Source organism: Carassius auratus, chromosome 44 (genome assembly GCF_003368295.1).
Source record: "Carassius auratus strain Wakin chromosome 44, ASM336829v1, whole genome shotgun sequence".
In the NCBI taxonomy this organism is placed as follows: domain Eukaryota; kingdom Metazoa; phylum Chordata; class Actinopteri; order Cypriniformes; family Cyprinidae; genus Carassius; species Carassius auratus.
This window is the reverse complement of record NC_039286.1, coordinates 10,942,261-10,966,112: the sequence shown is the minus strand read 5'-3', so window position 1 is coordinate 10,966,112 and position 23,852 is coordinate 10,942,261. Positions and strand designations below refer to the sequence as shown.

The 23,852-nt window shown below is 41.5% G+C and overlaps 3 protein-coding genes across 6 annotated transcripts in view; 1 reads left to right on the top strand and 2 right to left on the bottom strand.

The window, feature by feature from the left end:
- The first annotated feature begins 868 nt into the window (after nt 1–868).
- dnajc8 (DnaJ (Hsp40) homolog, subfamily C, member 8) lies at nt 869–8,260 on the top strand. The gene is made up of 9 exons (XM_026232344.1): nt 869–973; nt 1,576–1,677; nt 1,890–1,946; nt 2,044–2,110; nt 2,219–2,313; nt 2,391–2,462; nt 7,626–7,717; nt 7,798–7,873; nt 7,987–8,260. Exons 1-9 carry the CDS (start codon nt 920–922, stop codon nt 8,104–8,106), a joined length of 735 nt encoding a protein of 244 aa, XP_026088129.1. The 5' UTR covers nt 869–919; the 3' UTR covers nt 8,107–8,260.
- A 4,105-nt stretch (nt 8,261–12,365) lies between these two features.
- zhx2b (zinc fingers and homeoboxes 2b) overlaps nt 12,366–23,852 on the bottom strand; it is a 13,814-nt gene continuing 2,327 nt past the window's right edge. For 3 of the 4 annotated variants that reach the window (XM_026232341.1, XM_026232339.1, XM_026232342.1), the window contains exons 3-4: nt 13,650–16,233; nt 12,366–13,037 (exon numbers count right to left, since the gene is read on the bottom strand). In XM_026232341.1, coding sequence (XP_026088126.1) covers nt 13,660–16,071 — 2,412 coding nt within the window. In that variant the 5' untranslated portion in view covers nt 16,072–16,233 and the 3' untranslated portion in view covers nt 12,366–13,037; nt 13,650–13,659. Of the gene's footprint in view, nt 13,038–13,649; nt 16,234–17,044; nt 17,568–23,852 lie in introns of those variants that run through there. The other variant, XM_026232343.1, reaches the window with a different exon arrangement.
- Nucleotides 16,187–23,852, bottom strand: part of col14a1b (collagen, type XIV, alpha 1b) — a 54,805-nt gene continuing 47,139 nt past the window's right edge. The window contains exon 48 of the mRNA XM_026231460.1: nt 16,187–16,233. Within this exon, the coding sequence (XP_026087245.1) occupies nt 16,187–16,233 (47 nt within the window). The remainder of the gene's footprint in view (nt 16,234–23,852) is intronic.

The window sequence follows — 23,852 nt, the reverse complement described above, 5'->3', positions numbered from 1 at the left end:
TGCAGTGCATCAATTTCTATATATCGTGTTCACAGGGAATCGAACCCCCAGCCTTGCGCTTGATAAAGCAGTGCTCTACCAGTTGAGCTACAGGAACACATTGTTTAAGAGGTGGTGGTGCAAGATCATGAAATAGTTTGTACATCAAACACACATCAGCAACTCATAAAATATTATCAAACGTCAATAATTTATATATTGCATTGATGATAACTCATTGGCGTTTTAGCTAAGATCTTCACAGATTGTTTATTCTGTGAAGGATCATTGTGTGCATGAAGTGTTTAGCAGCGCAACTGGTGCATAGTATTCCTGAAGATCATCAAACTTGCTCTATTTTCTTAGAGACCTTTTTAAACTTGCTTGCTTAAACATGCTCAACAATATTTATTACCTCTCCTTCATCTAAAATATCTGGACAACACTCATCAACTTTCTTGATGTGTGCAGCAGTTTGATAGCAGCTTGTTCTTTTGTTTTAGTACAAGTATAAACAACTGTATCATCTGCATACATCTGAACCTGGACCTCTGGAGGCAGATCATTAATATATGAGCGGAACAAGATTGGTCCAACAATCGAGCCCTGTGGGACTCCGGTGTTACCGTCAAGAAATAGTGGGCACGCATCATTAATTCGTGTACTTTGTTGCTAATGGGGTCAGAAAAATACAATTGTTTTCCTCTTGAATTGGTTTTATTTTTTCTGAACCCACTGGCAGATAATTACAATATTTTGCTTCTCAAGCAAATACCTCTTGATTTAGGGATATTTAACGATTTTTTGTTATGTAAAACAATAAAGAAATACCGAGTAAGATTGTATATTTTTAGCTGCACTCTAGTTTTAATACATGTTAAAGGTCGATGACTTTTATTTTGCCCTGTCACGTGACTTCCGCCGACGGTTCAATAGCAAGATGGCGGCGGGCGGCAGCGGCGGCGATGAAGCGTTTCAGACCTTCTACACAGAGGTAAGACTGCAAAACAACACACACACATCTCTATATATAAACAAAAGAGAGAAAAGACAGACAGAGGAGAGTCTCACACGAGCACAAGCGGGCTGTGTGTCAATCCCACTGAGCCCTACATAGACAGCACTGCCAGTCACCCCCTGCTGAGTGAGTGAGGGAGAGAGAGAGAATGTCTCGGTGGTCACTTATCACACTCATCACACGAATGAATGTGTTTGGTGATGACAGAAATGTGTGTGATTCTCATGACAACGACTGTTCAACACTGATAATAATCTTCATGTTTCTTGAGCAGTAAATCATCATATTATTCTGATTTCTGAAGATCATGTGACACTGAAGACTGGAGGAATGATGCTGAAAATACAGCGGAGCATCACAGAAATACATTACACTTTAACACAGATTCACACAGAACAGTTTTATTTTAAATGGTAATAATATTTAACAATGTTGTAGTTTTTCCTGATCAAATAAATGTAGCCTTGATGAGCAGAAGAGACTTCTTCAAACATCACAGATCGTACTGATCGCAGACGTGTGAACAGCAGTGTTTTATGTGTGTGTGTATACTGATCCGGCTGTGTATCGTTCCTCAGGTGAAGCAGATCGAGAAGAGAGACTCGGTCTTGACCTCCAAACAGCAGATCGACAGGTTACTGCGTCCAGGAGCCTCGTACTTCAACCTCAACCCCTTCGAGGTCAGCTTGACTCAGCAGTGTGCTTTTGTAAAGAAAGAGAAATTATTTAGTTTATAGAGAGACAGCTGACAGAAAGAGACGGAAGACTTGCTGTCAAAGCTATAGCTGCTGGGTTCTCTAATATCTGATATCAGCATCAATCGATCGCTCTGTGTGTGTGTGTGTGTGTGTGTGTGTGTGTGTGTGTGTGTGTGTGTGTGTGATCGCTGCAGGTTCTTCAGATCGATCCTGAAGCCACAGACGAGGAGCTGAAGAAGCGTTTTAGACAGGTATATCTCCATCTCTCTGTGAGTGTGTGTGATTCAGAGTCTGAGTGTCTCACGCCCATCTCTCTCTCTCTCTCTCTCTCTCTCTCTCTCTTCTCAGCTGTCTATCCTCGTCCATCCAGACAAGAACCAGGATGACGTGGATCGAGCTCAGCTGGCGTTTGAAGGTGAGCCGCAGACTCTGTGAAGCTGCTGAAGGTGTTTAGAGCTGCTGTGGGTGTGATGCTGAGTGTGTGTGTGTGTGTGTGTGTGTGTGTGTGTGTGTGTGTGTGCAGCGGTGGATAAGGCCTATAAGATGCTGCTGGAGCCGGAGCACAAGAAGAAGGCTCTGGATGTGATCCACGCAGGGAAGGAGTACGTGGAGCACACGGTGAGCCGCCGCTGATCTCCAGACACACGTGTGTTTCTACAACACCAGACTGACCTCTGACCTCTGACCTCTCACAGATGAGCCAGAAGAGGAAGCAGCTGAAGAAGGACGGGAAGCCCACCGTCGTGGAGGAAGACGACCCGGAAGTGGTACGTTCACATCAGATGATTCAAAGTGAAGGTCAGGAGTTCATACAGACTTTCGTGCTCCGCTCTGTTTCCATATGACTTTATACACACTGTTTTTAAAAGACTTCTCTTCTGCTCTAACAAGCCTGCTATTATTTGATCAAAAATACAGTAGAAATTTAGAAATATTGTTACAATTTAAAAATGATTTCTGAAGATCATGTGACACTGAAGACTGGAGGAATGATGCTGAAAATACAGCGGAGCATCACAGAAATAAATTACACTTTAACACAGATTCACACAGAAAACAGATGTTGAGACGATGTGAGTCAGGTCCGCTCCATGGACAGTGCAATTATTAAAGAATACAACACAGATGAAAATATACATAAATATAATAATGAAAAAAATTAAGATAAACAATGCAAATATAAGAATAACATATTTTTTAAAATGTTTACTGTAGAATTAATGACAAAAGAATAGAAAATAATATGCATATGTGTATGCTAACTGGAGGACACAGGAATGTACAAGAGGCAAATGTGAGGACACTCTCAATATGTCTGTGAGGTAGAGAATGATGAATATCTTACTGATTGAGTGGAGACATGAAGATATTAAGAGGCTGGTTTTGAGTTAATGGCCCGAGTCTTTCAGTTTTTGTCATCAGATTACGTAAGCGCTTACCAGATGGCAGCAAAGTGAAAAGACAGTTACTAGGATGGTTGGAGTCCTAAATGATTTTAACAGTTTGAGGTAGATGTCCTGCAGAGAGGGGAGAGCAGACCCTAAAATGCGCTCAGCTAAGTGCACAACTCTCTGCAGGGCTTTGCAGTCTTGACTGGAGCTGTTCCCATACCACACTGAGATACACTGAGTCAATACACTTTCTGTGGCTCCTGAATAAAAAGTTTTCAGGATTGCTGGTTAGACCCTGAATTTCCTCAGCTGTCGCAGATGGTACAGTCTTTGCCTGGCTTTATTAACCTGTGTTTGAATGTGAGTAGTCCAAGTGAGGTCCTCCGAGATGTTTACACCAAGGTACTTGAAGCTGCTCACCCTCTCCACAGGTGTCCCGCTGATCATAAGAGGAGTATAGGGCTTCTGCTGTCTCTTCCTGAAGTCCACAATCAGCTCTTTACTTTTGCTCACATTCAGAGAGAGACAGGCCCATCATGGCCCCATGATGTTAATTTCTCTACCTCATCCAAGTATGCGGTCTCATTATTGTTGTGAATGAGGCCCAGAACCACAGTTTCATCAGCAAATTTGATAATGGATGTGGAGCTGTGCGAAGACACGCAGTCATGTGTGTAGAGAGAGAAGAGCAGGGGACTCAGGACATAGCCCTGTGGGGCTCCTACGTTCAGGGTGATGGAGCTGGAGGTGTACTGGCCTAGTTTCACCACTTGAGGTCTGCCGGTGAGGAAATCAAGGATCCAGACGCATGGTGAAGAATTCAGGCCGAGGTCCATGAGTTTAGAAGCTAACTTTATGGGTACTATAGTATTAAAAGCTGAGCTATAGTCAATAAATAGCAGCCTTACATAGTTCCTGTTATTGCTGTCAATGTGTGTAAGAGAAGAGTGCAGGATGTGAGAGATGGCATCATCTGTGGATCTGTTTGGGCGATAGGCAAACTGAAGAGGGTCCAAAGTATCCGGGATGGGGGAGCAGATGAGGTTTTTAACCAGTCCCTCAAAGACCTTCATGACTATTGATGTGAGGGCAACTGGACGATAGTCATTCAGACAAGAGGGTTTATTGTTCTTAGGCACAGGGATGATGACAGAAGTCAATATCACGTTTCCATATCCCAGATGATTTGCCTTCGATAATGAACGTGATATTGTGTAGCTTGTCAGTGACCTACGGCTCTGTCTATTAAATGCCGCTCCATTTAAAAGCAGGTGATGGTGATTTAGCGGTAATCACAGAACAAGATTTACTGACTAGATGTGCATGATCATATCGTTAGACATATCGCCCAGCCCTAAACAACGAGGTAGGAAGAGACTCAAACAAACCAGCGAGCTGATCAGCGCAGGGCCTCAGAATACGGCCAGAATCCCATCAGGTCCGGCTGCTTTCCTGACGTTCACTCGCTTTAGAGTCCTCCGAACCTCATCCTCCGACACGGTGATCACATGATGATCGCTGGTCTGCCTGCTGCTTCCTGACGCGCCTTACAATAATCTAACCTTGAGGTCATGAACGCATAAATTAATGCTTCTGCATCTGAAATTGAGAGCATAGGTCGTGATTTAGATTTACAATAATTATTCCTTTATTTAACCAGCGGAAATCATATTGAGATGATAGTCTCTTTTTCTAATGGTCCCTGGCCAAGAAAGGCAGCAAGCTCCATACAAGAATCAAAACAGAACAGCAGTCTATACTCAATCACACTTATAGCTGAAGCTTTCTGTGAGATATAATTTAAAATCATTCAGTGGGATAATAGTGCTTATCTTCAACTGTTTCTGCAAAGCATTCCAGGTTGAAGGAGCATTGTAACGGAAGGCGATTTTACCAAATTCAGATTTTACAGCAGGTGTAGTAAAAAGAATGCTATTATTAGACCTAAGATTGTATCTATTGTTTTCTACAAAAGAGAAAACTGATAAATAAGGCAACAGTCCTAACACTGCTTTATAAATAAAAATAAGCCAGCGATGCTGTCTACGGATTGAGAGTGGAGGCCAACCTGATAAACTATACAAACTACAATGATGTGTAAAATACTCTGCTTTAGTGACAAAGCGTAGAGCAGAATGGTGTACAGAACCCAATGAACGTAAAACAGACTTTGCTGCATGCATGTACAGAACCTCTCCATAGTCTATAACAGATAAAAAGGTAGCAGCAACAAGTTCCTTTCTTGCCTTTATATTAAAACAAGCCTTATTTCAATAATAAAATCTTAGTTTAACTCTCAGCTTTTTTACCAATTTATCTACATGGGGATTAAAAGTGAGATTTTCATCTAATAAAAAACCCAAGTAATTATAACACGACAATTTTTCCGTTTTCTGGTCATATAGAGTAATAATTTGAGGCAAATCCTGTACATTCTTGGTCTTTTTAGAGTTAAGTGCCAATTACAGTTTTGTAAAACTGTAAAAGCATCCTGCTATTTATTTAATGCCTCATACGGAGATCTAGCAGTACTGTATATAATATTATCATCCACAAAGAGATGTACAGCTACATCTACATCTTTACAGATATAATTTATGTAGACTGTAAACAACAAAGGCCCTAATATGGAACCTTGAGGGACTCCAACCATTAATTCTGCCTTCCTTGATATAATGCCTTCACAAGTGACACACTGATATCTACTAGACAGTTTTTAAACCATTCAATAGCATTATCAGACATCCCGATTTTAGCAGATGTTTTAACAAAATAGCATGATCAGCCATATCAAAAGGTTTTGAAAGATCAATAAATAATGCTGCACAAGATTCTTTAGTCAATAGCACTAACAATATCATCATCTACCTTTGTGGCTGCTGTGATGGTGCTATACCCTTTTATAAAACTTGACTGAAAAGGAATAAGAATATTATTTACTATTAAGAAGTCCTTTAACTGATCACTAAACAATGACTCAAAAAATCTTTGCTAATACTGAGAGTTTTGAAATAGGACGATAATTGTCCATAATAGTTGGGTCCCCATTTTTAAAAAGTGGTCTTGCATGACCTGTCTTCCAAGATAGGGGTATAATGTTTTTTTCAAAAGATAAATTAAAAATATAAGTTATTGGTTCAACAATAATATTAGCCACAAGTTTCAGGAGGAAATGGTCAAGCCCATCAGGACCAGCTGACCTTTTACAATTTATGTTTTGTAACACGAGTAAAACCTTCGCTCTTGAAATTGGTTCAAAAGTAAAGAGGTTTGAGTCCCAAACATTGGCGTTAGAAAAACCTGGAGATGAAAGATGTCCTAGCCCTGGCTTGAAAAGGGATCCGGCAGAGGCAAAGTGATTGTTAAATAAATCAACTATATCTTTTTTATCATTAACTTGTACATTATTAACATTTACAAATTTAGGAAGAGCAGAAAATGAAGAGTTTTGTACTGTTTTCATTGAATTTATAATTTTCCCAAATTATGCTGGGTTTTTTTAATTTATTGTCTCATCAAGATAGAAATGTGACTTAGCTTTACGTATTTGTGTAGTACAATTACTTCTTAAATATCTGAAATTAACCCAATCATTTTCTTGCCCAGATTTCCTTGCTTTTGCCCAGGCCAAATCCCATTCATGCAAAAGAGTGGATAATACATAAGAAAACCAGGGATTATAAAACCAGGGATTAAAACCCTCCCCTTTACTGTGAACTTTCTCAGGGGTGCATGTTTATTTAAAATACCCACAAATTAATCTTTAAAATATGACCTTGCCACTTCAACATCAGGAATTAAATAAACCTTTTTCCAATCAAAATGAAAAATATCATGGATAAAAGCTTTGCTGATCAAATAATTTAAATTAGATACATTTAGATATATTTTTGAGATGGAAAAACACAGTTTTACAAATGCTAGAAACGTGGCTTTCTAAGGAAAGATTGTGATCAAGTAGCGCACCTAGGTTCCTAACTGATGACGAAGAATTGACAGAGCAGCCATCAAGTCTTAGACAGTGTTCTAGGTTATTACAAGCAGAGTTTTTAGATCCTATAATTAACACTTCTGTTTTTTCTGAATTTAGCAGTAAGAAATTACTCGTCATCCAATTTTTTTATCGACTATGCATTCCATTAGTTTTTCAAATTGGTGTGTTTCACCGGGCTGCGAGGAAATATAGAGCTGAGTATCATCAGCATAACAGTGAAAGCTAACACCATGTTTCCTGATGATATCTCCCAAGGGTAACATATAAAGCGTGAAGAGTAGCGGCCCTAGTACTGAGCCTTGAGGTACTCCATACTGCACTTGTGATCGATATGATACATCTTCATTATTGACTAAGTGGTAAACACTTGTTGAGCACAGACCTGATAATGACAGAACAGTGAGACTCTCCGAAGACTTTCAATCTACAAATCCCCATCATTTACCCTGGATTCACTGTAGTTACACTGAAGAACAGGCTTCACGTGTGATCCTGACATGTTTTAAGCGTGTTTGGGTTCTGATGGTGTGTGTGTGTGTGTGTAGTTCCGGCAGGCGGTTTATAAACAGACCATGAAGCTCTTCGCTGAGCTGGAGATCAAGAGGAAAGAGCGAGAAACCAAGGAGATGCATGAACGGTAAACACACACACAAACGTGTAATGTCAGTGATCATGTGACATGGAAACAGGAAGTGAACGAGTGTCCTCTGATTGCAGGAAAAGACAGCGAGAAGAAGAGATTGAGACGCAGGAGCGCGCCAAGAGAGAGCGAGAGTGGCAGAAGAACTTCGAGGTAAGAGAGAGAGAGAGAGAGAGAGATGCACTGAGAGACTGTGTGTGTGTGTGTGTGTGTGTGAGAGAGAGAGATGCTCCGGTCTCATCACGTGTGTGTGTGTGTGTGCGCAGGAGACGCGTGACGGTCGTGTGGACAGCTGGAGGAGCTTCCAGTCTAAAGGAAAGACTAAGAAAGAGAAGAACCGCACGTTCCTGAAGCCTCCTAAAGTCAAGATGGAGCAGCGCGAGTGAGACGCTCCTGTTCTTCTGCTAATAAACATGCATCTGTGGATACTCTGTTCTAGTTTTTATATTGTACACAATTAAACCTTGTTTCTGTCCGACTGTAGGAGTTTTGTGTTATTCATCTGTGAGAAGAGTTTCATATTAAATGAGTGAATCTGGACTTGATGCTTCATCAGTGTTTCATTCAGAGGATTTTTATTCATATACAAACTTCAAATTACAACAAAAATAAATATAGAAAATAATTAAATTATATTTATAATTTTCTTGTACTTTTAAGGTTTTGGTAATTTAATGTTTTTGTTATATATAATTTTTTTTTTTTTTTTTTTTCTTAACAATAGGTTATATATATGTGTGTGTGTGTGTGTATAAATGAGAGCATCAGTGTTGTACACATCATCAGAATGAAAAATATCTGGAAAATAATTGAATCTTAAACCAAATCATCTCAGAACATGACCTCATCGGTGACGTCACACACTGTTCGTCCTGCAGGTGTCGCTGTGAATCATGAGAATCGGGACGAACACACCATTGTTTGTCTGCTGTGATTCTTATCATTACACCTAACGCATCATAAACACCTGTCAATCACTGTCCGCTCGAGCCTGATGATGAGAGCAAGTACTGTGTGCCTCGTGAGCTCTCACGTCTTCATGATGCAGAAATTACATTAAAACTGCAGATGAGTTAATTCAGCAGACAGTTAATTCAAAGTGATGAAACACATCTCTCTTGTGCTGCGGCTTTAGGAACATTTTTGAAGAGAAAGAAGAAAAAACTGACGAGACAAAACATTTAGAGAAAAATATGATTTTAAGAAACAAGAAAAAAATATATAGTTTTAAGAAAGATCCCTAGAGATAAGAGATAGTATTTGTTTGAGAGAAAAAAAATCTGAAGAGAGAAAAAAGTTTGTGGGGAGATTTATTTTACTGAGAAAAGAGTCGTTTCAAGAGTAAAACATTTTTGAGGAGAGAAATAAAAATCAAAAGACAGACTGACCATGGGATGGGTTTATTACTGGACCATAATCCTCTTTCTATTTAAGAGAAGAAAAACTATTCTGATGAGAGAAGTTTGATGACCTCTCCTATTTATTTATAATTAGCAGTAGTAGTATTTTGATGCAAGAAATTCAAGTTTAAGAGAAAAAAAGTTAAAGAGAAAAACAATTCTGATGAAAGAAATGCCTTTTGGAGACAGAAAAAAAATAGTTTTTTGAAGAAAAATAAAACATTTTTGAAGATAAAAAAATTCTGATGAGAAAATTTTTTGGGAGAAAGAAAAACAATTTACTGGAAGAAAAAAAAATGAAGAAAAAACCTTGAAGCTAAACATTTTGAGGAGAAAAAAAATGAAGAAGAAAATCTGATGAGAAAAAGAGATATTTCTTTAGAGATATTTTTACATATTTTTAAGAGAAAAACATTGAGAGGAAAAAAATGTGAGAAATTTTTTTGGAGAGATAAGAAGTTTTTTAAGCCAAAAAGAGACAAGTTTTTGAGAAAAGAAAATGTTTTTGAATGGGAGTATTAAAATTTTTCTTTTATGATATTAATGAGTAAACTCTGGTCATAATGAGAAGCGTACAGTAATAATGACTTGGCTCATCTATCGTGTATTCTGTCTGTCTATTAAACCACATAAACACTGTTTCCCTTAGAACGGTTTCCTGTGAGAGAGAAAACACATCCACAAGCTCTGCCTTTACATCTGTGTCTGTACAAAACTGCTTCTTACGCTCAGAAACATAAAAACTCATCCTTATTTAAGTTTATTGCCAGAAACTCAGTCATCAGAAATCCTCTTATTCTGGTCAATAAACTTGAATCTCACTCAATAACAAGTCAAGGTTAAAATAGAGAAAATGGTTTAAAATTCCAGTTCAAAGAGCCATGTTTATTTGTAAAGCCATGGTTTATCCTCGAGGGTCTGTACGCTCTTTAATAATTACACATGCATAGTTTCTCAAGAGAACTTCCTACTTATTTTCAAGTTTTGCATTTAAATAAATATTTAGACATGATTAAACCCTAGGTTTTGTACGTGAAATTAAAACTGTTCATAAATTAAACCTTTTTATTTTTATTTTTAATGATACTCGTATAAGTACACACAAGTGAATATAAATGAAAACCCATTGAATTTAACCCATTTTTGACATTTCAGATCCTAAAAATGCACAAACATAACACAAAAGCAGTCATTTCAACAGCACAATATCATTTAATTTCTGTATTAGAAGTTACACAATGATCTTACTTCATATACGGGAATTAAAAAGTGCTGTAAATGAATTTGATTTATTTCCATTCCATTCATCTAAAGCAATGTTAAAGTGACTTCTTCATCACGCACTCATCTGATCCTCTATTAGAGGAAACTATTTAGGCTTTGTCTTTAGATGTATATGGTTTATGTGGAGCTCCGCTGTTCGCTGTACATAATGAAAATGTGTTTTTATGTCAAGATCACAGATATCGTGACTTTACCCTCCTGTAATCTGGCTCTGGTTACTCAGTACTACATCCATCCCAATAATAGTGTCTTTCTTCAGAGTAAATATGAATAATTCTAGTTTCTAAAATGTGGCTGATTTGTGTTGATTTAGATGATTGTATTTAGGTAGATAAGAGATGTAAATATTGGTCAGTTTTGAGTGTAAGCAGTTCTCAAAAAGTATTCATGAAATGTGACGCAGACGAGACGTCTATAATCAGTCCATCAGGATCCTCACTGACTCATGACTTACTGATCAGTGTGTGTGTAAGTGTGTGTGTGTGAGTGTAAGTGTGTGTGTGTGTGTGTGTGTGTGTGTGTGTGTGTGTGAGTGTGTGTGTCTGTGAGTGTGTGTGTCTGTGTCTATGTGTGTGTGTGTCTGTGAGTGTGTGAGTGTGTGAGTGTGTGTGTGTGTGTGTCTGTGTCTATGTGTGTGTGTGTGTGAGTGTGTGTCTGTGAGTGTGTGTGTGTGTGAGTGTGTGTCTGTGAGTGAGTGTGTGTCTGTGAGTGAGTGTGTGTGTGTGTTTCTGGTGTCTTCACAGACAGACTGAAGTGAACTCAGACACTGAGACTCTGTGAAATCCAGGTCAGACGTCACCTATAGACAGTCTGTGTGTAAAAGCAGGTCAGATACTGCAGTTGTTCTGACTCTAGACACACACACACACACACACACACACACACAGACAGAAGCAGTCCCAGGTCACAGAAACACACAGTAGATGAGGATCTGCATCAGTCACATGAGCTTATTTGACTGATTTTCATTATTTCATAAGAAAAGGTTATTGAAGAATGATTTTCCCAGTCCAGTGTTTCTGATGAACTCTGTCAATCTTCTCCAAAGATGATGTTCCTGGTCAGAAAGTCTTTCAGATACTGGTGTAAATCTCTCATCACCAGATCTTGGATTCAGTCTTTCTGTCAGCTTGTCTTATTTCGTTTAGGAACTAATTAATCACAGGCAATATTTAATAAAAAAAAAAAATTGTTTTAATTTTTCATTTATTCTAACATTCATTTTTTTGGCAATATTCAGTTTTTGAGTGAAAGAAGCTCAGATCAAAACATTAAACCAGCGCTGACTGAAAGAAAACAAGTTTACAAAAAGATCGAATCCAACATTTGGTGATAATGCAAGAAAAAAGTAGATTAACAAGCAGTTTATTGTAGGCCGGTCATTTTTGACCAGAAACAAGTGTTGGAACATTCTTGGGAAGGGTTTTTCTTCTGCTCTGAGCGAACACAAGCTAGTGCTCCTCATCCTCGGGTCAAAATAAAGACGGTCTGACTGCGCTCAGTCAGCAATGGCACACAGAACACAAGCACTACACTACCCACAATCCTCCAGCACTGAACAATCTGACCTCTCTGAAGAACACCATCACACACATTATATAACCCGCGTTTGTGAGGTAACACGTGAAGTCTCCGTTCCGTCGTGACCCAAATCTGCCTGAGAGCAAAAACAATCAGCAGGACGGATTAAACCTCTGGTTAACTCACATTTCTAAACGCGGGGAAGTTTTATGCCACATCACAGTTATGAATTTAGAGTTTGCTTTCAATACAGACACATCAGACAGAAATATCTCAAACATCTGCTCGTGTGTTTGGTGTTTTTGGCCTTGAGACGCTCAGATTCATCATGAGCTGCTATTTTAGCTTTCAGAGCTGCAGACCAAAATTAATCTATGGAACAAAGGGAAGGCGAAGAAGCTTCATATGGACAAACGTACAGCAGTGACATCTCAAACAAACACCATACATGTGCAGTTTTATTAGCTTCCAGCGGCGGTCTGTGTGTGAAAAGAGCGTTAGCATTGATGCAGAGACACTACAGCAGAGAAAGAGTTAATTACGAGTGAAGCGTTTGAGTCTTAGATTGCAAACAAACCAGTTTAAACATCAGCGCTGACGTGTGTGTTCACCAGCAGAAGAGCGAATCCCCATTAAAGTGTCCCGTCTGTAGTAGAAGAATCATATTTTGGGCTGTTGCATGTCATGTGTCCAGAGAATATTTCAGCACCTCGTGGTTTCTGGCATCTCCTTCCACCGACACTAAAGAAATGTCCACTAAAAAACAGCCAAAACTTGTTCCCATTATAAAATGTATCAAAATATGTAATAAAAATGTACAGATCTGCAGACAATATGCAGTAAAGGTACGTTTGCAAGTCCAGATGCGCAGTGACCCCAGCGTACAGAAGTGTTCAGTGTGTTCTGCATCCTAAACATACACACAACACACACACACACCATCCCACGGTTCTCCAGTCCTGTGTCGAGCGTCAGAAGTGTTCAGTGTGTTCTGCATCCTAAACATACACACAACACACACACACACCATCCCACAGTTCTCCAGTCCTGTGTCGAGCGTCAGAAGTGTTCAGTGGCTCCTAAAGCGCTTCGGTGAAGGACAGTGCTCTCACCTGAGGAGGGAAAAACAATATTTGTTTGATACAACTATTAAAATCTGAGGGTGCAAAACAATCTAAATATTGAGGAATATCTCCTTTTAAAGTTTTCCAAATGAAGTTTTGTGATATGATATCCATATATAATGAAATCTCCCACTGAAGATTGACCTCCGGTCATTGTTTTCCATTATTATTGTTTTATTCAAAAGAATTTTACAGGTTCAATACAAATTAATCATTTGGGAAATAATGTTGACTACCACAGAAAATAATTGAAACACTGTTTAAAAATGTATAACATAATAAGACTGAAATCTCACAAACTCTCTTAGTGTGTGTAAAGTTAGACTGCGATCTCTGAAACTGTCCTGACCATGAAAGTGAAAGTCGTGACATTTGCCAAGTATAGAAACCCACACTAGGAACTGGTGCTCTGCATTCAACCCATCCAAGTGCACACACACACACACACAGCAGTGGGCAGCTATTTGTTTTTAGCTATTAGTACACACTTGTTTTAAACTCTAAAACCTGAATTGTATTTTTGACATAACTGAGTTTTTTGCTAAAGATTCATGACAACAACAGCATGTGCAACACTGTTCTGTTCATCCTTAAACATACCTTCCATCTTCTAATCTGCATCTGAGAGCAGCTCACATGCGTTTTCTCCATGGTCCTCCCTGCTCTCACCAATCGGTTCCCCATTGCTCCCCATGTGCTGACCGAGCATGTTACTGAACCAGTTATCGAATTCTGGGCTGCTGGGTTTGGTGTTTTCTTCTCCTAGTTGTTGTTTTGTTGCGTCTGCAGCCTGGCAGCTGTTCTGCTCTCCAAACATCTCCTTCCAGTCTAGGATGCGGCTCTCCTGAGCTAGCCGACTATCTCTGAACCAGCGGACAAGTTCTGTGCGAGCTAACCGCGCCTGCATCTCCAGATGCCTGAACTCTACAGGCGAGGGCCATTGGTACTGTACACTAACATTTTTGAGAAGGTTCACGGTCTTGCTGACTTGAGGCACGGGGCTGAAGGTAAGGGTGCCTGAATGTCTCTGAGATCCACTAAGGAAAGTCTGCTGGGACTCCCGTTTAGAGCCCATGGAGTTCAGCAGGGCATGTTCCAAATCATCTCGAAGAGCTCTGCGCTCCGAAAACCAGCTTTCGATTTCCTCTCTGGACATTCTAGTGGTGATCACGAGGTGCTCGACCTCATTATAGGACGGGAAACTGTTCCTTTGAAAACTCTCCTCTAGAAGCTTCACTTGTCCAGGACTCTTGTCCTTCACTCTCTCTAGTAGAGGAAACTGAATGGGAGCGAATTCAACATCTAACTTCTGGGAATCATTCTGGAAATTTGTAGATTCTTTTCCATTCTGACTATTGAAGCATGAGGACACTGGAGCAATAGATAGCTTAGACTTACACGGAAGGACTGGAGTCGAAGATGGGGACAGAGGCACAGCCGACATTGTCTGAATGATCGTTGGTCTACTCATTTGTGGGGTTGCCACAGCTGGGGCTGAGAGCATGGCTACACCATTAGCAAACTTGTTTTTAGCAACGAACGAGGAGGCTGAAGTATGATTGCTCGATTGCTGAGCAATTGCAGGTCTTTTGAGATTGGTGGAAACTATGGGTGACAAAGGGAGTCTTTCTTTGGGCAATACTGAAGGAAGTGACACAAGTTTCTTCTCTTTGGATTGAACTATTGGAGGATCCTCTTCAGATGGGACAAAATGTACAGGAACAGGTCTCTTCATGTCTGAGGCCACCAAAGAACCAGGGCTAGGTGTTTTAGTCTCTTTAAGCCCAGGAGAAGAAACAATAGCGAGTGTTTCTGGTGGTGGAGCTGGTGGAGGGGGCATGCGCAGACTCTCTCTGGGGTCTCCAGTTGGACGTTTGACCACTGAAGCCAAGAAAGAAGATCCTAGAGGCCTCTTAAGGGTCTGCGCCTGACGGACTGCTGTAGCAATACAAGTAGTGGATGATCTGTCAGCGGTGATGTTTGATGCAAGGCTGGTCGGCCCAAATCCATGACAAGTAGCTGATTGTGCCTGGCCAGGGTTGTGTGTTTCACCAAAAGGTGCAGGCAAAACTTCACAGGTCTGGTGTGAGGGTGGTATACTGCCATTGAACATCTTCTTACGGGCTTCTTCTACTTCTTCAGGGGACCAGGTGATGCCTTGCTTCAGACGCTGGGTGGTGAACCATACCTTGATCTGCTCCTCAGGGTGTTTGGAGGCAGCAGTGAGCCAGGAGAGCTCTGCGTGGGTCGGATATGGGAATCTGTTAAAAGATGTGATCAGGGTAACATTGCTGTCCAGTGTGGGGTTGTACTTGGTGCTGTGAATAGGAACTGCAATTGCTGGAGAGGTGCTAAGATTGGGAGGTCGCTGTAGCAGAGGCATTACATGACACGTAGGTTCCGGAATAATGATGGTACCATTTACACTCACTGCTCTGATCTCATCCTTCAACAATGGATTGTCCAGCTCCTTCTCCTTCTCCACTTTATCCAAAATTATGCTGTTTTCCATTGGTGTCTTTCCAGTGTCTTCTCCTGCTGAATTGCTGGAGTCCACAAATGGTCCCGAGTCATTTATAGTGTCCATAGCTTCCTGAATGGATCCATCATTCTTGCTCTCAATGGTTGGCTCCAACATGCGTTGGCTATCCAGTTTGATTTGCCTGACCTTAAAACGGCTCTCACCTGGGTGTTGCACTTTATTATGGCATGAGAGGGAGTCCAACTGGTTGGTACTGAAATTACAGATTGTACAAAGGTAGAGTGTACTGACTGGACTTTTGGACTGAGAGATCTCCTCATGATCTCTGCTATTCAAACCCTGCTCCGATGCAGAACCCCGCTCTGACTGATCCTCTTCTTTATTGTTCAGTGACATCCAGTTTTCGTTTGTTGTGAGTGGCACAGGTGAGTATCTGTCCAGCACAGTCTCCGCTGAAACATCCATTTCCAAAGAGTCTTCTGCAGGAAAACTGGTTGCACGGAGCACAGAGGGGTTGAACGACTTCCTTCGGCTTGACATGGTGAGTATGGTGCTGGTGGGCAGGGGATGGTCTGGTAAGGGAGTTCAGTGGGGATCAGAATGAAAACCCAGTATCTGGACAGGTGGAAGGAGACGCTCCCTCAGACAGAGAGCTTCAGCGGTGAAACTGGGAGTCATGGAGGCTCGTCACACAGAGCTCACCTGCACAGATACAGAAATATTATATTAGACTATTTAATTATATTATTTAACAGACTGAGTTCAATGACACCAGTAAGATCCTGTAATTGGCACGGCACTAGCAATCTCAATACCCTGGGTCTGATTCTCATGGGACACGCATGCACCGTAAGTGGCTTCAGATGTACGTTTCTGCCAAATGTGTAATGCCTAAATATTTTCTTGATTGTTTGAAATTACAGTTCACTGTACTATGAAAATATACTGAGAACAGAAAAGTCCCCCCAGTATATATAAAAAAGGTCTATTGAAACTATCTTCCTGAACTTGCTACTAATTTCACACGTGAAGAAGCATAAAAGTCCAGGTCTGTCTTTCATTTTTAATAAAACATTTGATTTTCTAGAACTTAATCTAAACAGTGAAAGAAGCCAGGTTCAAAGCTCTTCTTTGATTATGTTCCAGAGGATATTTTGGATTTCTCTTTTTTTTTTAATCACTCCAATAATCAGAAATAAATTATTTTCACTGGAATAAAATGTTGATGAACATATGTGACCAAAACCCTTTAGTAAACACCTTTAGAATATAGATAGGAATAAAACTATAATTTTTGGTGTGTACAAGTACTGCTGAAGTGGAGGAAAAAAAAAACTAAAAAAGAATCAGAATCTGCAATTGCAGTGTGGAACAGACTACAATTAAATAATAACCTCTGACGAACAAGAAAGCCTTACACTTCTCAACAGAGAGACTGAGTTTGCACAGAAGGTTCATGAGTTCAGGCATTCCAGAAGCAAAGCCAACAGCTCCGCTAACACAGAACACTTACCAACAGCTTTAGCTAGAATCACAGGCCGAGTGGAGAAAGAGAAAATAAAGTTTCCAGTTGGCAGGGAAATGTGAAACAGGTTTGTATTCATTTGTAACGAATCCCAGGCGTTTGAGATCAGATGGAGACGGCGCTCAAGGCCGCAGGTCAATGAGACGATTCTGGCACATGGAGGAGATTCGACTCTGAGAATCCAAACACACACGGAGCCGCAGGACAGTTCACATGAATACATTCATCACAGCAGAAGAAACCACAAACAGAGGACGCATTGTACTTCACACACACACACACACACACACACACACACACCTTGTCCAAATAAACATCCAGAGTCCCTTTAACTGACAAAAGCCAGTTCTTAAAGGGATAGTTCACCCAAAAATGTTAATTATGTCATTAATTACTCATCCTCATTTCGTTCCAAACCTGTAAGACCTTAAGATATTTTTAGTGAAATCCGAGAGCTCTCTCTCCCTCCATAGACATTAATGCAACATGAAACATTCAAAGCCCAGAACTGTAGTAAGAACATCGTTAAAATAGTCCATGTGACATCAGTGATTCAACAATCATTTTATGAAGCTACGACAATACCTTTTTTTGAGATCTATTCTTCTCTTCCTTGTCAGTGTCCTTGTAATTTGGTTGGCTTCTCACTAAAATCTTAAATTTCAATAGATATGAATATAAAACATATGAAAATCAATGAATGTAAGCAAACTGTCAGTCCTTGGCTGAGTAATGACTAACTTTGGATCTTTATTTCCATCAGGGTCAAGTATCTGAGCTTGATCAGAGCAGATTTAGAGAGTTTGATCCCTCGTATAGAAACACTGTCCCTACATTACAACACAAGCAGCTGAACAGGGTAAAACAGGGAACTAACAGATCTTAGCATACTACAGCTGATTACATTAAGAAACTTTTTTGTCTGACACGTTTTTTGAAATGTTGTTTAAACATACACTTCAGCATTATGTAATGAAATATTAAATATGCACTCTTTCCAGAAAATAATCTGAACATTGGATTAACGTCCAGTTCAAAATTCTTCTTTGATTTTGGAGTAAAGAGATGTTGTCTACATCAGTGTGAATTATATATGAACTAACCCCTCTGTAAAAACTTTCAGAATAGAGATAGGAATAAAACTCTAAGTTTAGGTGTAAGTGTTGCTGAAGTGGAGAAACAAACTAATTTTGAAGAAAACAGTATGAAATCTACAGATGCAAATAAAGTGTAATAATAAAATCACTAGTCTGAAACAACACATTATAAGCCAAAAAGCTCATAAAAATGCATGGAAAAAGTTCTGTCACAGATGGGGTCTGGGTTAGGGTTAGGGTTAGGGTTAGGGTTAGTTCTGAACTGACTTTAACTGATGAACAGATGGGTTACTACTGTCCTCTTCCATTATCAGCACACTATTGTCCTGTTTAACACTGGAAAGCTGCTTTAACACAATCAGTGCTGTATAAAGTGCTATAGCCCGTAGTGTCTCACCCTGAAGTGTTACTGTTAGCTACTGAGAGATTTAGCAGAACAGGAACGAAGCAGACGACGGCGGAACAGATGCTGGGCACTGAATCATCAGGATATTAATGAACCTGCTGAAGGCTGATCCGCGTGATCGCTGCTGCTGGAGGAAGGTTTTCTCTCTCTCTGATTAGAAATGTAGAAATATTACGGCAAGCTTCATTTCCATGTTGTTGTTATGGCAACAGTGAAAGTGTGACAGGCCAGCGACGCTGTATGTTCATTAATTATAGCACAGCAGGGATGTGTGTGTGAGTGTGTGTGTGTGTGTGAGTGTGTGTGTGATTGGACAGGCGTGTTGAGGAGGACGACACACACTCATGTGTATGTGAGTAATGACCGGTTCACATCACTGCAGCGCTCGACCCTCGTTATAAGACTCACACTAACACACACATGATATCAGAAGGAGTCCAGGATGGGTTGGGATCACCGCTGGAGCTGAACTGATCACCATCACATTCTGATGATTTAGTGAAACACACACCGTTACCATGGAAACACTTCTGTGTTCCAGCACAACTTCAAACAGTGCGATCTATGTTTCGTATCGGATTAGGAATTAGATTTCATTTTCTGCTTTAGGGTTGATTTTAGTTCTAGTTATTTTAGTACATCAAGGTAAACTAAATGAAAATGAGAAATGTTGCCTTGGAAACAAGCTGAAATAAAATACGTTTTTTTATATAATAATTTATTTCAGGCAACATTCATTGATTCATTTAATTTATTCACATAACGGAAACATTTGTTTACTTTTGTAAACCTTGCTTTAAATGTACTAACTTTTATTGTACATTCCATCCATCCATCCATCCATCCATCATCTTCCACTTATCCGGGGCCGGGTCGCGGGGGCAACAGTCTAAGCAGAGACGCCCAGACTTCCCTCTCCCTAGCCACTTCCTCCAGCTCTTCCGGGAGGACCCCGAGGCGTTCCCAGGCCAGCCGGGAGACATAGTCCCTCCAGCGTGTCCTAGGTCTTCCCCGGGGCCTCCTCCCGGTGAGACGTGCCTGGAACACCCACAGCTCATGACCATAGGTGAGAGTAGGAACGTAGACTGACCGGTAAATCGAGAACTTTGCCTTACAGCTCAGCTCCTTCTTCACCATGACAGACCGGTACAGCGCAGGCGCGGATTTATGGGTGGGCACGTGTCTGTGTGTGACCTGAACACCAGTAAAAACCATGTTTGATAGCATTTGGTTGTTTGCCTTGTGAATATATAACACATAGCATACCTGTTTTCTTCTGTCACGATTCTCTTTAAAACACAGAATCAGCTCGTTCTCTTGTGAATTTTTTTTCTGCATGGGCCGGCCACACGCTCTCCGTGCGCGCACTGTGTAACGCCACTGTTACACTGTGAAACACACATACTCCGTGTGTGCAGTGCGTGACTGATCCACGACTGTATGCTACCACGAACACATACTCACTATTTGTATTTCAAATCCAGAAGTTATCAGAAACTTTTATAAAAATAAAAAAAAAGGTTTGTCAGCATTGCGATTCTCTTTGTACATACACTCTTTAACAGACGTTTTAACACAATTTAAATAACGTATTATTCAGCGCTACTTATATAGATTTATATATTAAGTTGCTCGAACAAGTGATAAAATATTTAACCATGTAGTACTTATATTAAAATTGCAAACATTTCAAATTAAAACTTAAAATTGACAAAAACAGCCGACTATCATGCCTTTTCTTTTGCATTTAATACAATAAATATTGCATGTCACAAAGAAATTGTTTTTTCACCTCCACCATGAATGACCCTAACCCCAATCCTAAAGTAAAAAAAGATGACTGTGTAAAAGAGTATAATTAAATTAAATGCATTTAAGCTGAGATTACTACATTTTATTTAATTAAACGCATTTATGGTGAGATTATTATATTTTCATGTCAATCTGTGTTCATTTTGGCCACGAACTGTGTACTGTCAGCCTGTCACTTTAATTCAGCGCGTGCAGCACATCAGATATAGACTCGCTGCAGAAACGATCTCTGCACTGCACCGCACATGGAATGGATCGCCGGACCGCATCCGCGCGCAGTGTGAAAGCTCTATAATACAGAGCCCCTGTATATTCACCAGGCCCACCTATTAATGACGTTCTGTATCCGCCACTGGTACAGCGACCGCATTACTGCAGAAGCTGCACCGATCTATCTGTTAATCTCACGTTCCATCCTTCCCTCACTCGTGAACAAGACCCCAAGATACCTGAACTCCTCCACTTGAGGCAGGAACTCTCCACCAACCTGAAGTGGGCAATCCACCCTTTTCCGACTGAGAACCATGTCCTCGGACTTGGAGGTGCTGATTCTCATCCCAGCCGCTTCACACTCGGCTGCAAACCATCCCAGTGCACGCTGAAGGTCCTGGTCTGAGGAGGCCAACACGACAACATCATCCGCAAAAAGCAGCGATGAAATCGTATGGTCCCCAAACCGGACACTCTCCGGCCCTTGGCTGCGCCTAGAAATTCTGTCCATAAAAATTATGAACAGAACCGGTGACAAAGGGCAGCCCTGCCGGAGTCCAACATGCACCGGGAACAGGTCTGACTTACTGCCGGCAATGCAAACCAAGCTCTTGCTCCGGTCGTACAGGGACCGAATAGCCCTAAGTAGGGAGCCGCCGACCCCTTATCCAAATCCACAAAACACATGTGGACTGATTGGGCAAACTCCCATGAACCCTCCAGCACCCTGGAAAGGGTAAAGAGCTGGTCCAGTGTTCCACGACCGGGACGAAAACCACACTGTTCCTCCTGAATCCGAGGTTCCACTATCGGCCGAATTCTCCTCTCCAGTACCCTGGCATAGACTTTCCCGGGGAGGCTGAGAAGTGTGATCCCCCTATAGTTGGAACACACTCTCCGGTCCCCCTTCTTGAAAAGAGGGACCACCACCCCGGTCTGCCAGTCCAGAGGTACTGTCCCCAACCGCCATGCGATGTTGCAGAGACGTGCCAGCCGAGACAGCCCCACAACATCCAGAGACTTGAGGTACTCGGGGCGGATCTCATCCACCCCCGGTGCTTTGCCACCGAGGAGCTTTTTAACTACCTCGATGACTTCAGCCCGGGTGATGGACGAGTGCCCCTCCGAGTCCCCAACCACTGCTTCCTCAACGGAAGACAAGTCGGTGGGATTGAGAAGATCCTCGAAGTATTCCTTCCACCGCCCGACGATATCCCCAGTTGAGGTCAACAGGTGCCCATCTCTACTGTAAACAGTGTTGGTAGGGCACTGCTTCCCCCTCCTGAGGCGTTGAACAGTTTGTAAGAATCTTTTCGAGGCCAACCTCGAAATAGTCTTTCTTCATGGCCTCACCGAACTCCTCCCAGGCCCGATTTTTTGCCTCCACGACTACCCGGGCTGCAGTCCGCTTGGCCTGCTGGTACCTGTCAGCTGCCTCCGGAGTCCCACAAGCCATCCAGGCCCGATAGGACTCCTTCTTCAGCTTGACAGCATCCCTTACTTCCGGTGTCCGCCACCGGGTTCGGGGATTGCCGCCTCGACAGGCACCGGAGACCTTACGGCCACTCCAGTCAGTCTCCAGTCAAAGCACTTTCCAGCACCCCTCCCAGAGACTTCAAGAAGGCCGGGTAGTCCGCACTGCCGTTCGGCCCGTAGGCACAAACGACAGTGAGAGACCTATCCCCGACTCGAAGGCGCAGGGAAGCGACCCTCTTGTTCACCGGGGTGAACTCCAACACATGGCGGCTGAGCTGGGGGGCTATAAGCAAACCCACTCCAGCCCTCCGCCTCTCACCATGGGCAACTCCAGAGTGGTAGAGTCCAGCCTCTCTCAAGAAGTGTGGTTCCAGAGCCCAAGCTGTGCGTTGAGGTGAGCCCGACTATCTCTAGTCGGTACCTCTCGACCTCCCGCACAAGCTCAGGCTCCTTCCCCACCAACGAGGTGACATTCCACGTCCCTAAAGCCAGATTCCGTGTCCAGAGATCGGGTCATCGGGGGTCTCGCCTACGACTGTCGCCGATCCACTATGCACCGGCCCCTTACACTCCCTCCTGCAAGTGGTGAGCCAAAGATTGTATTGTACATTGATTTACTTTATTAATTTACTGTAGTAGTTTATTAGCTGAATTCCACACTGTTATAGATTTACTTTGTATTTGTCCTTTATTGTTTATATTTTCATTTATTTAATCGACTTGTTTCTATAACTGTTTGAAGAACTGTTCACTTAAATTAGTTTAGTATTAGTTTCAGTTGCAGTGTGTTGAGAACTGATATCACTGCATCCTTATTTTCAGCGAAATATACTTGATATATATCGTTATCATTCAAGATTTTGATCATATCGTCCACTCCTAATTGTTAAATAATTATGATTACAATATTGATCAAAATAATCAAGATTAAAACTCTAAATAAATGAATAAATGTCCTGCTCAGTAATAGAGGTATGGATGTGGTGAAACCTCTGGCACGAAGTGTTCAGTTCAGTGTGTGCTGACTCCTACATTTTCAGATTATGTTTAATGATCTCTACATTACATACACTTTTATCTGAAGTCTATCAGAGAATGAGAGCGAGTTGAGTTGTGTTGTGTTGGTCTGGTTTCTTCTTCTGCAGGTAGACGCAGAGATGAATCAATGAGATCTGCTGTCTCGGTTCTCTCCTGTTCTTCTAATTTGGGAACGTTGTATTCCGTGGCGTCTCGTGTTTCTGTCTCCTGAGGACCAAGCCCTCAGTTGCTTTGATAAAAGCGTATACTAAATGAACAAATGTACATGTAAGGCACAGACACTATCGCAGTGCGTTTATTAAATGCATGAAGGTTTTAATGAAGGGTAATGGTGCATTAGATTGAAAGAGTGCGGGACGCTGCTCAGTGAATCATGTTCACTCTTTGAGAGAAAGGATTTTTCCTGTTCTTACCAAACCCACAATGATACATCATCTTTCAGTCAGATTTGTGAATAAAGCACCTGAATAAAGAATATTTGGGAGAGAGGGGTGTTTTATCGAAATCCCTCCGTCCTGCCTCAGCACAATCTCAGCCAGTCTTCTGTCTTCTACAGAATCACACACAGATTCTGTCTCACTGTGAGGAACAAGTGTAAAGGTGACAGTCACCAGTCACAGCCAATGAGAGAGCAGCGCTGGGCCCCGCCCCCCACCCACTCAGCCAATCAGACGGATTCCAGCTCAGGAATTCTGTCCACAGCCAAACTCAATATTGACTCGCCTTCAGACGCCTCCTCGAAGAATAAAGAGATACG

Bases quoted from the DNA above. Each gene is read 5' to 3' on its own strand.
- dnajc8 (XM_026232344.1), top strand. From the start codon at position 920: ATGGCGGCGGGCGGCAGCGGCGGCGATGAAGCGTTTCAGACCTTCTAC. The intron at 1,947-2,043 runs GTATATCTCCAT...CTCTCTTCTCAG, and splicing joins TGAAGAAGCGTTTTAGACAG to CTGTCTATCCTCGTCCATCC. The intron at 2,314-2,390 runs GTGAGCCGCCGC...GACCTCTCACAG, and splicing joins AGGAGTACGTGGAGCACACG to ATGAGCCAGAAGAGGAAGCA.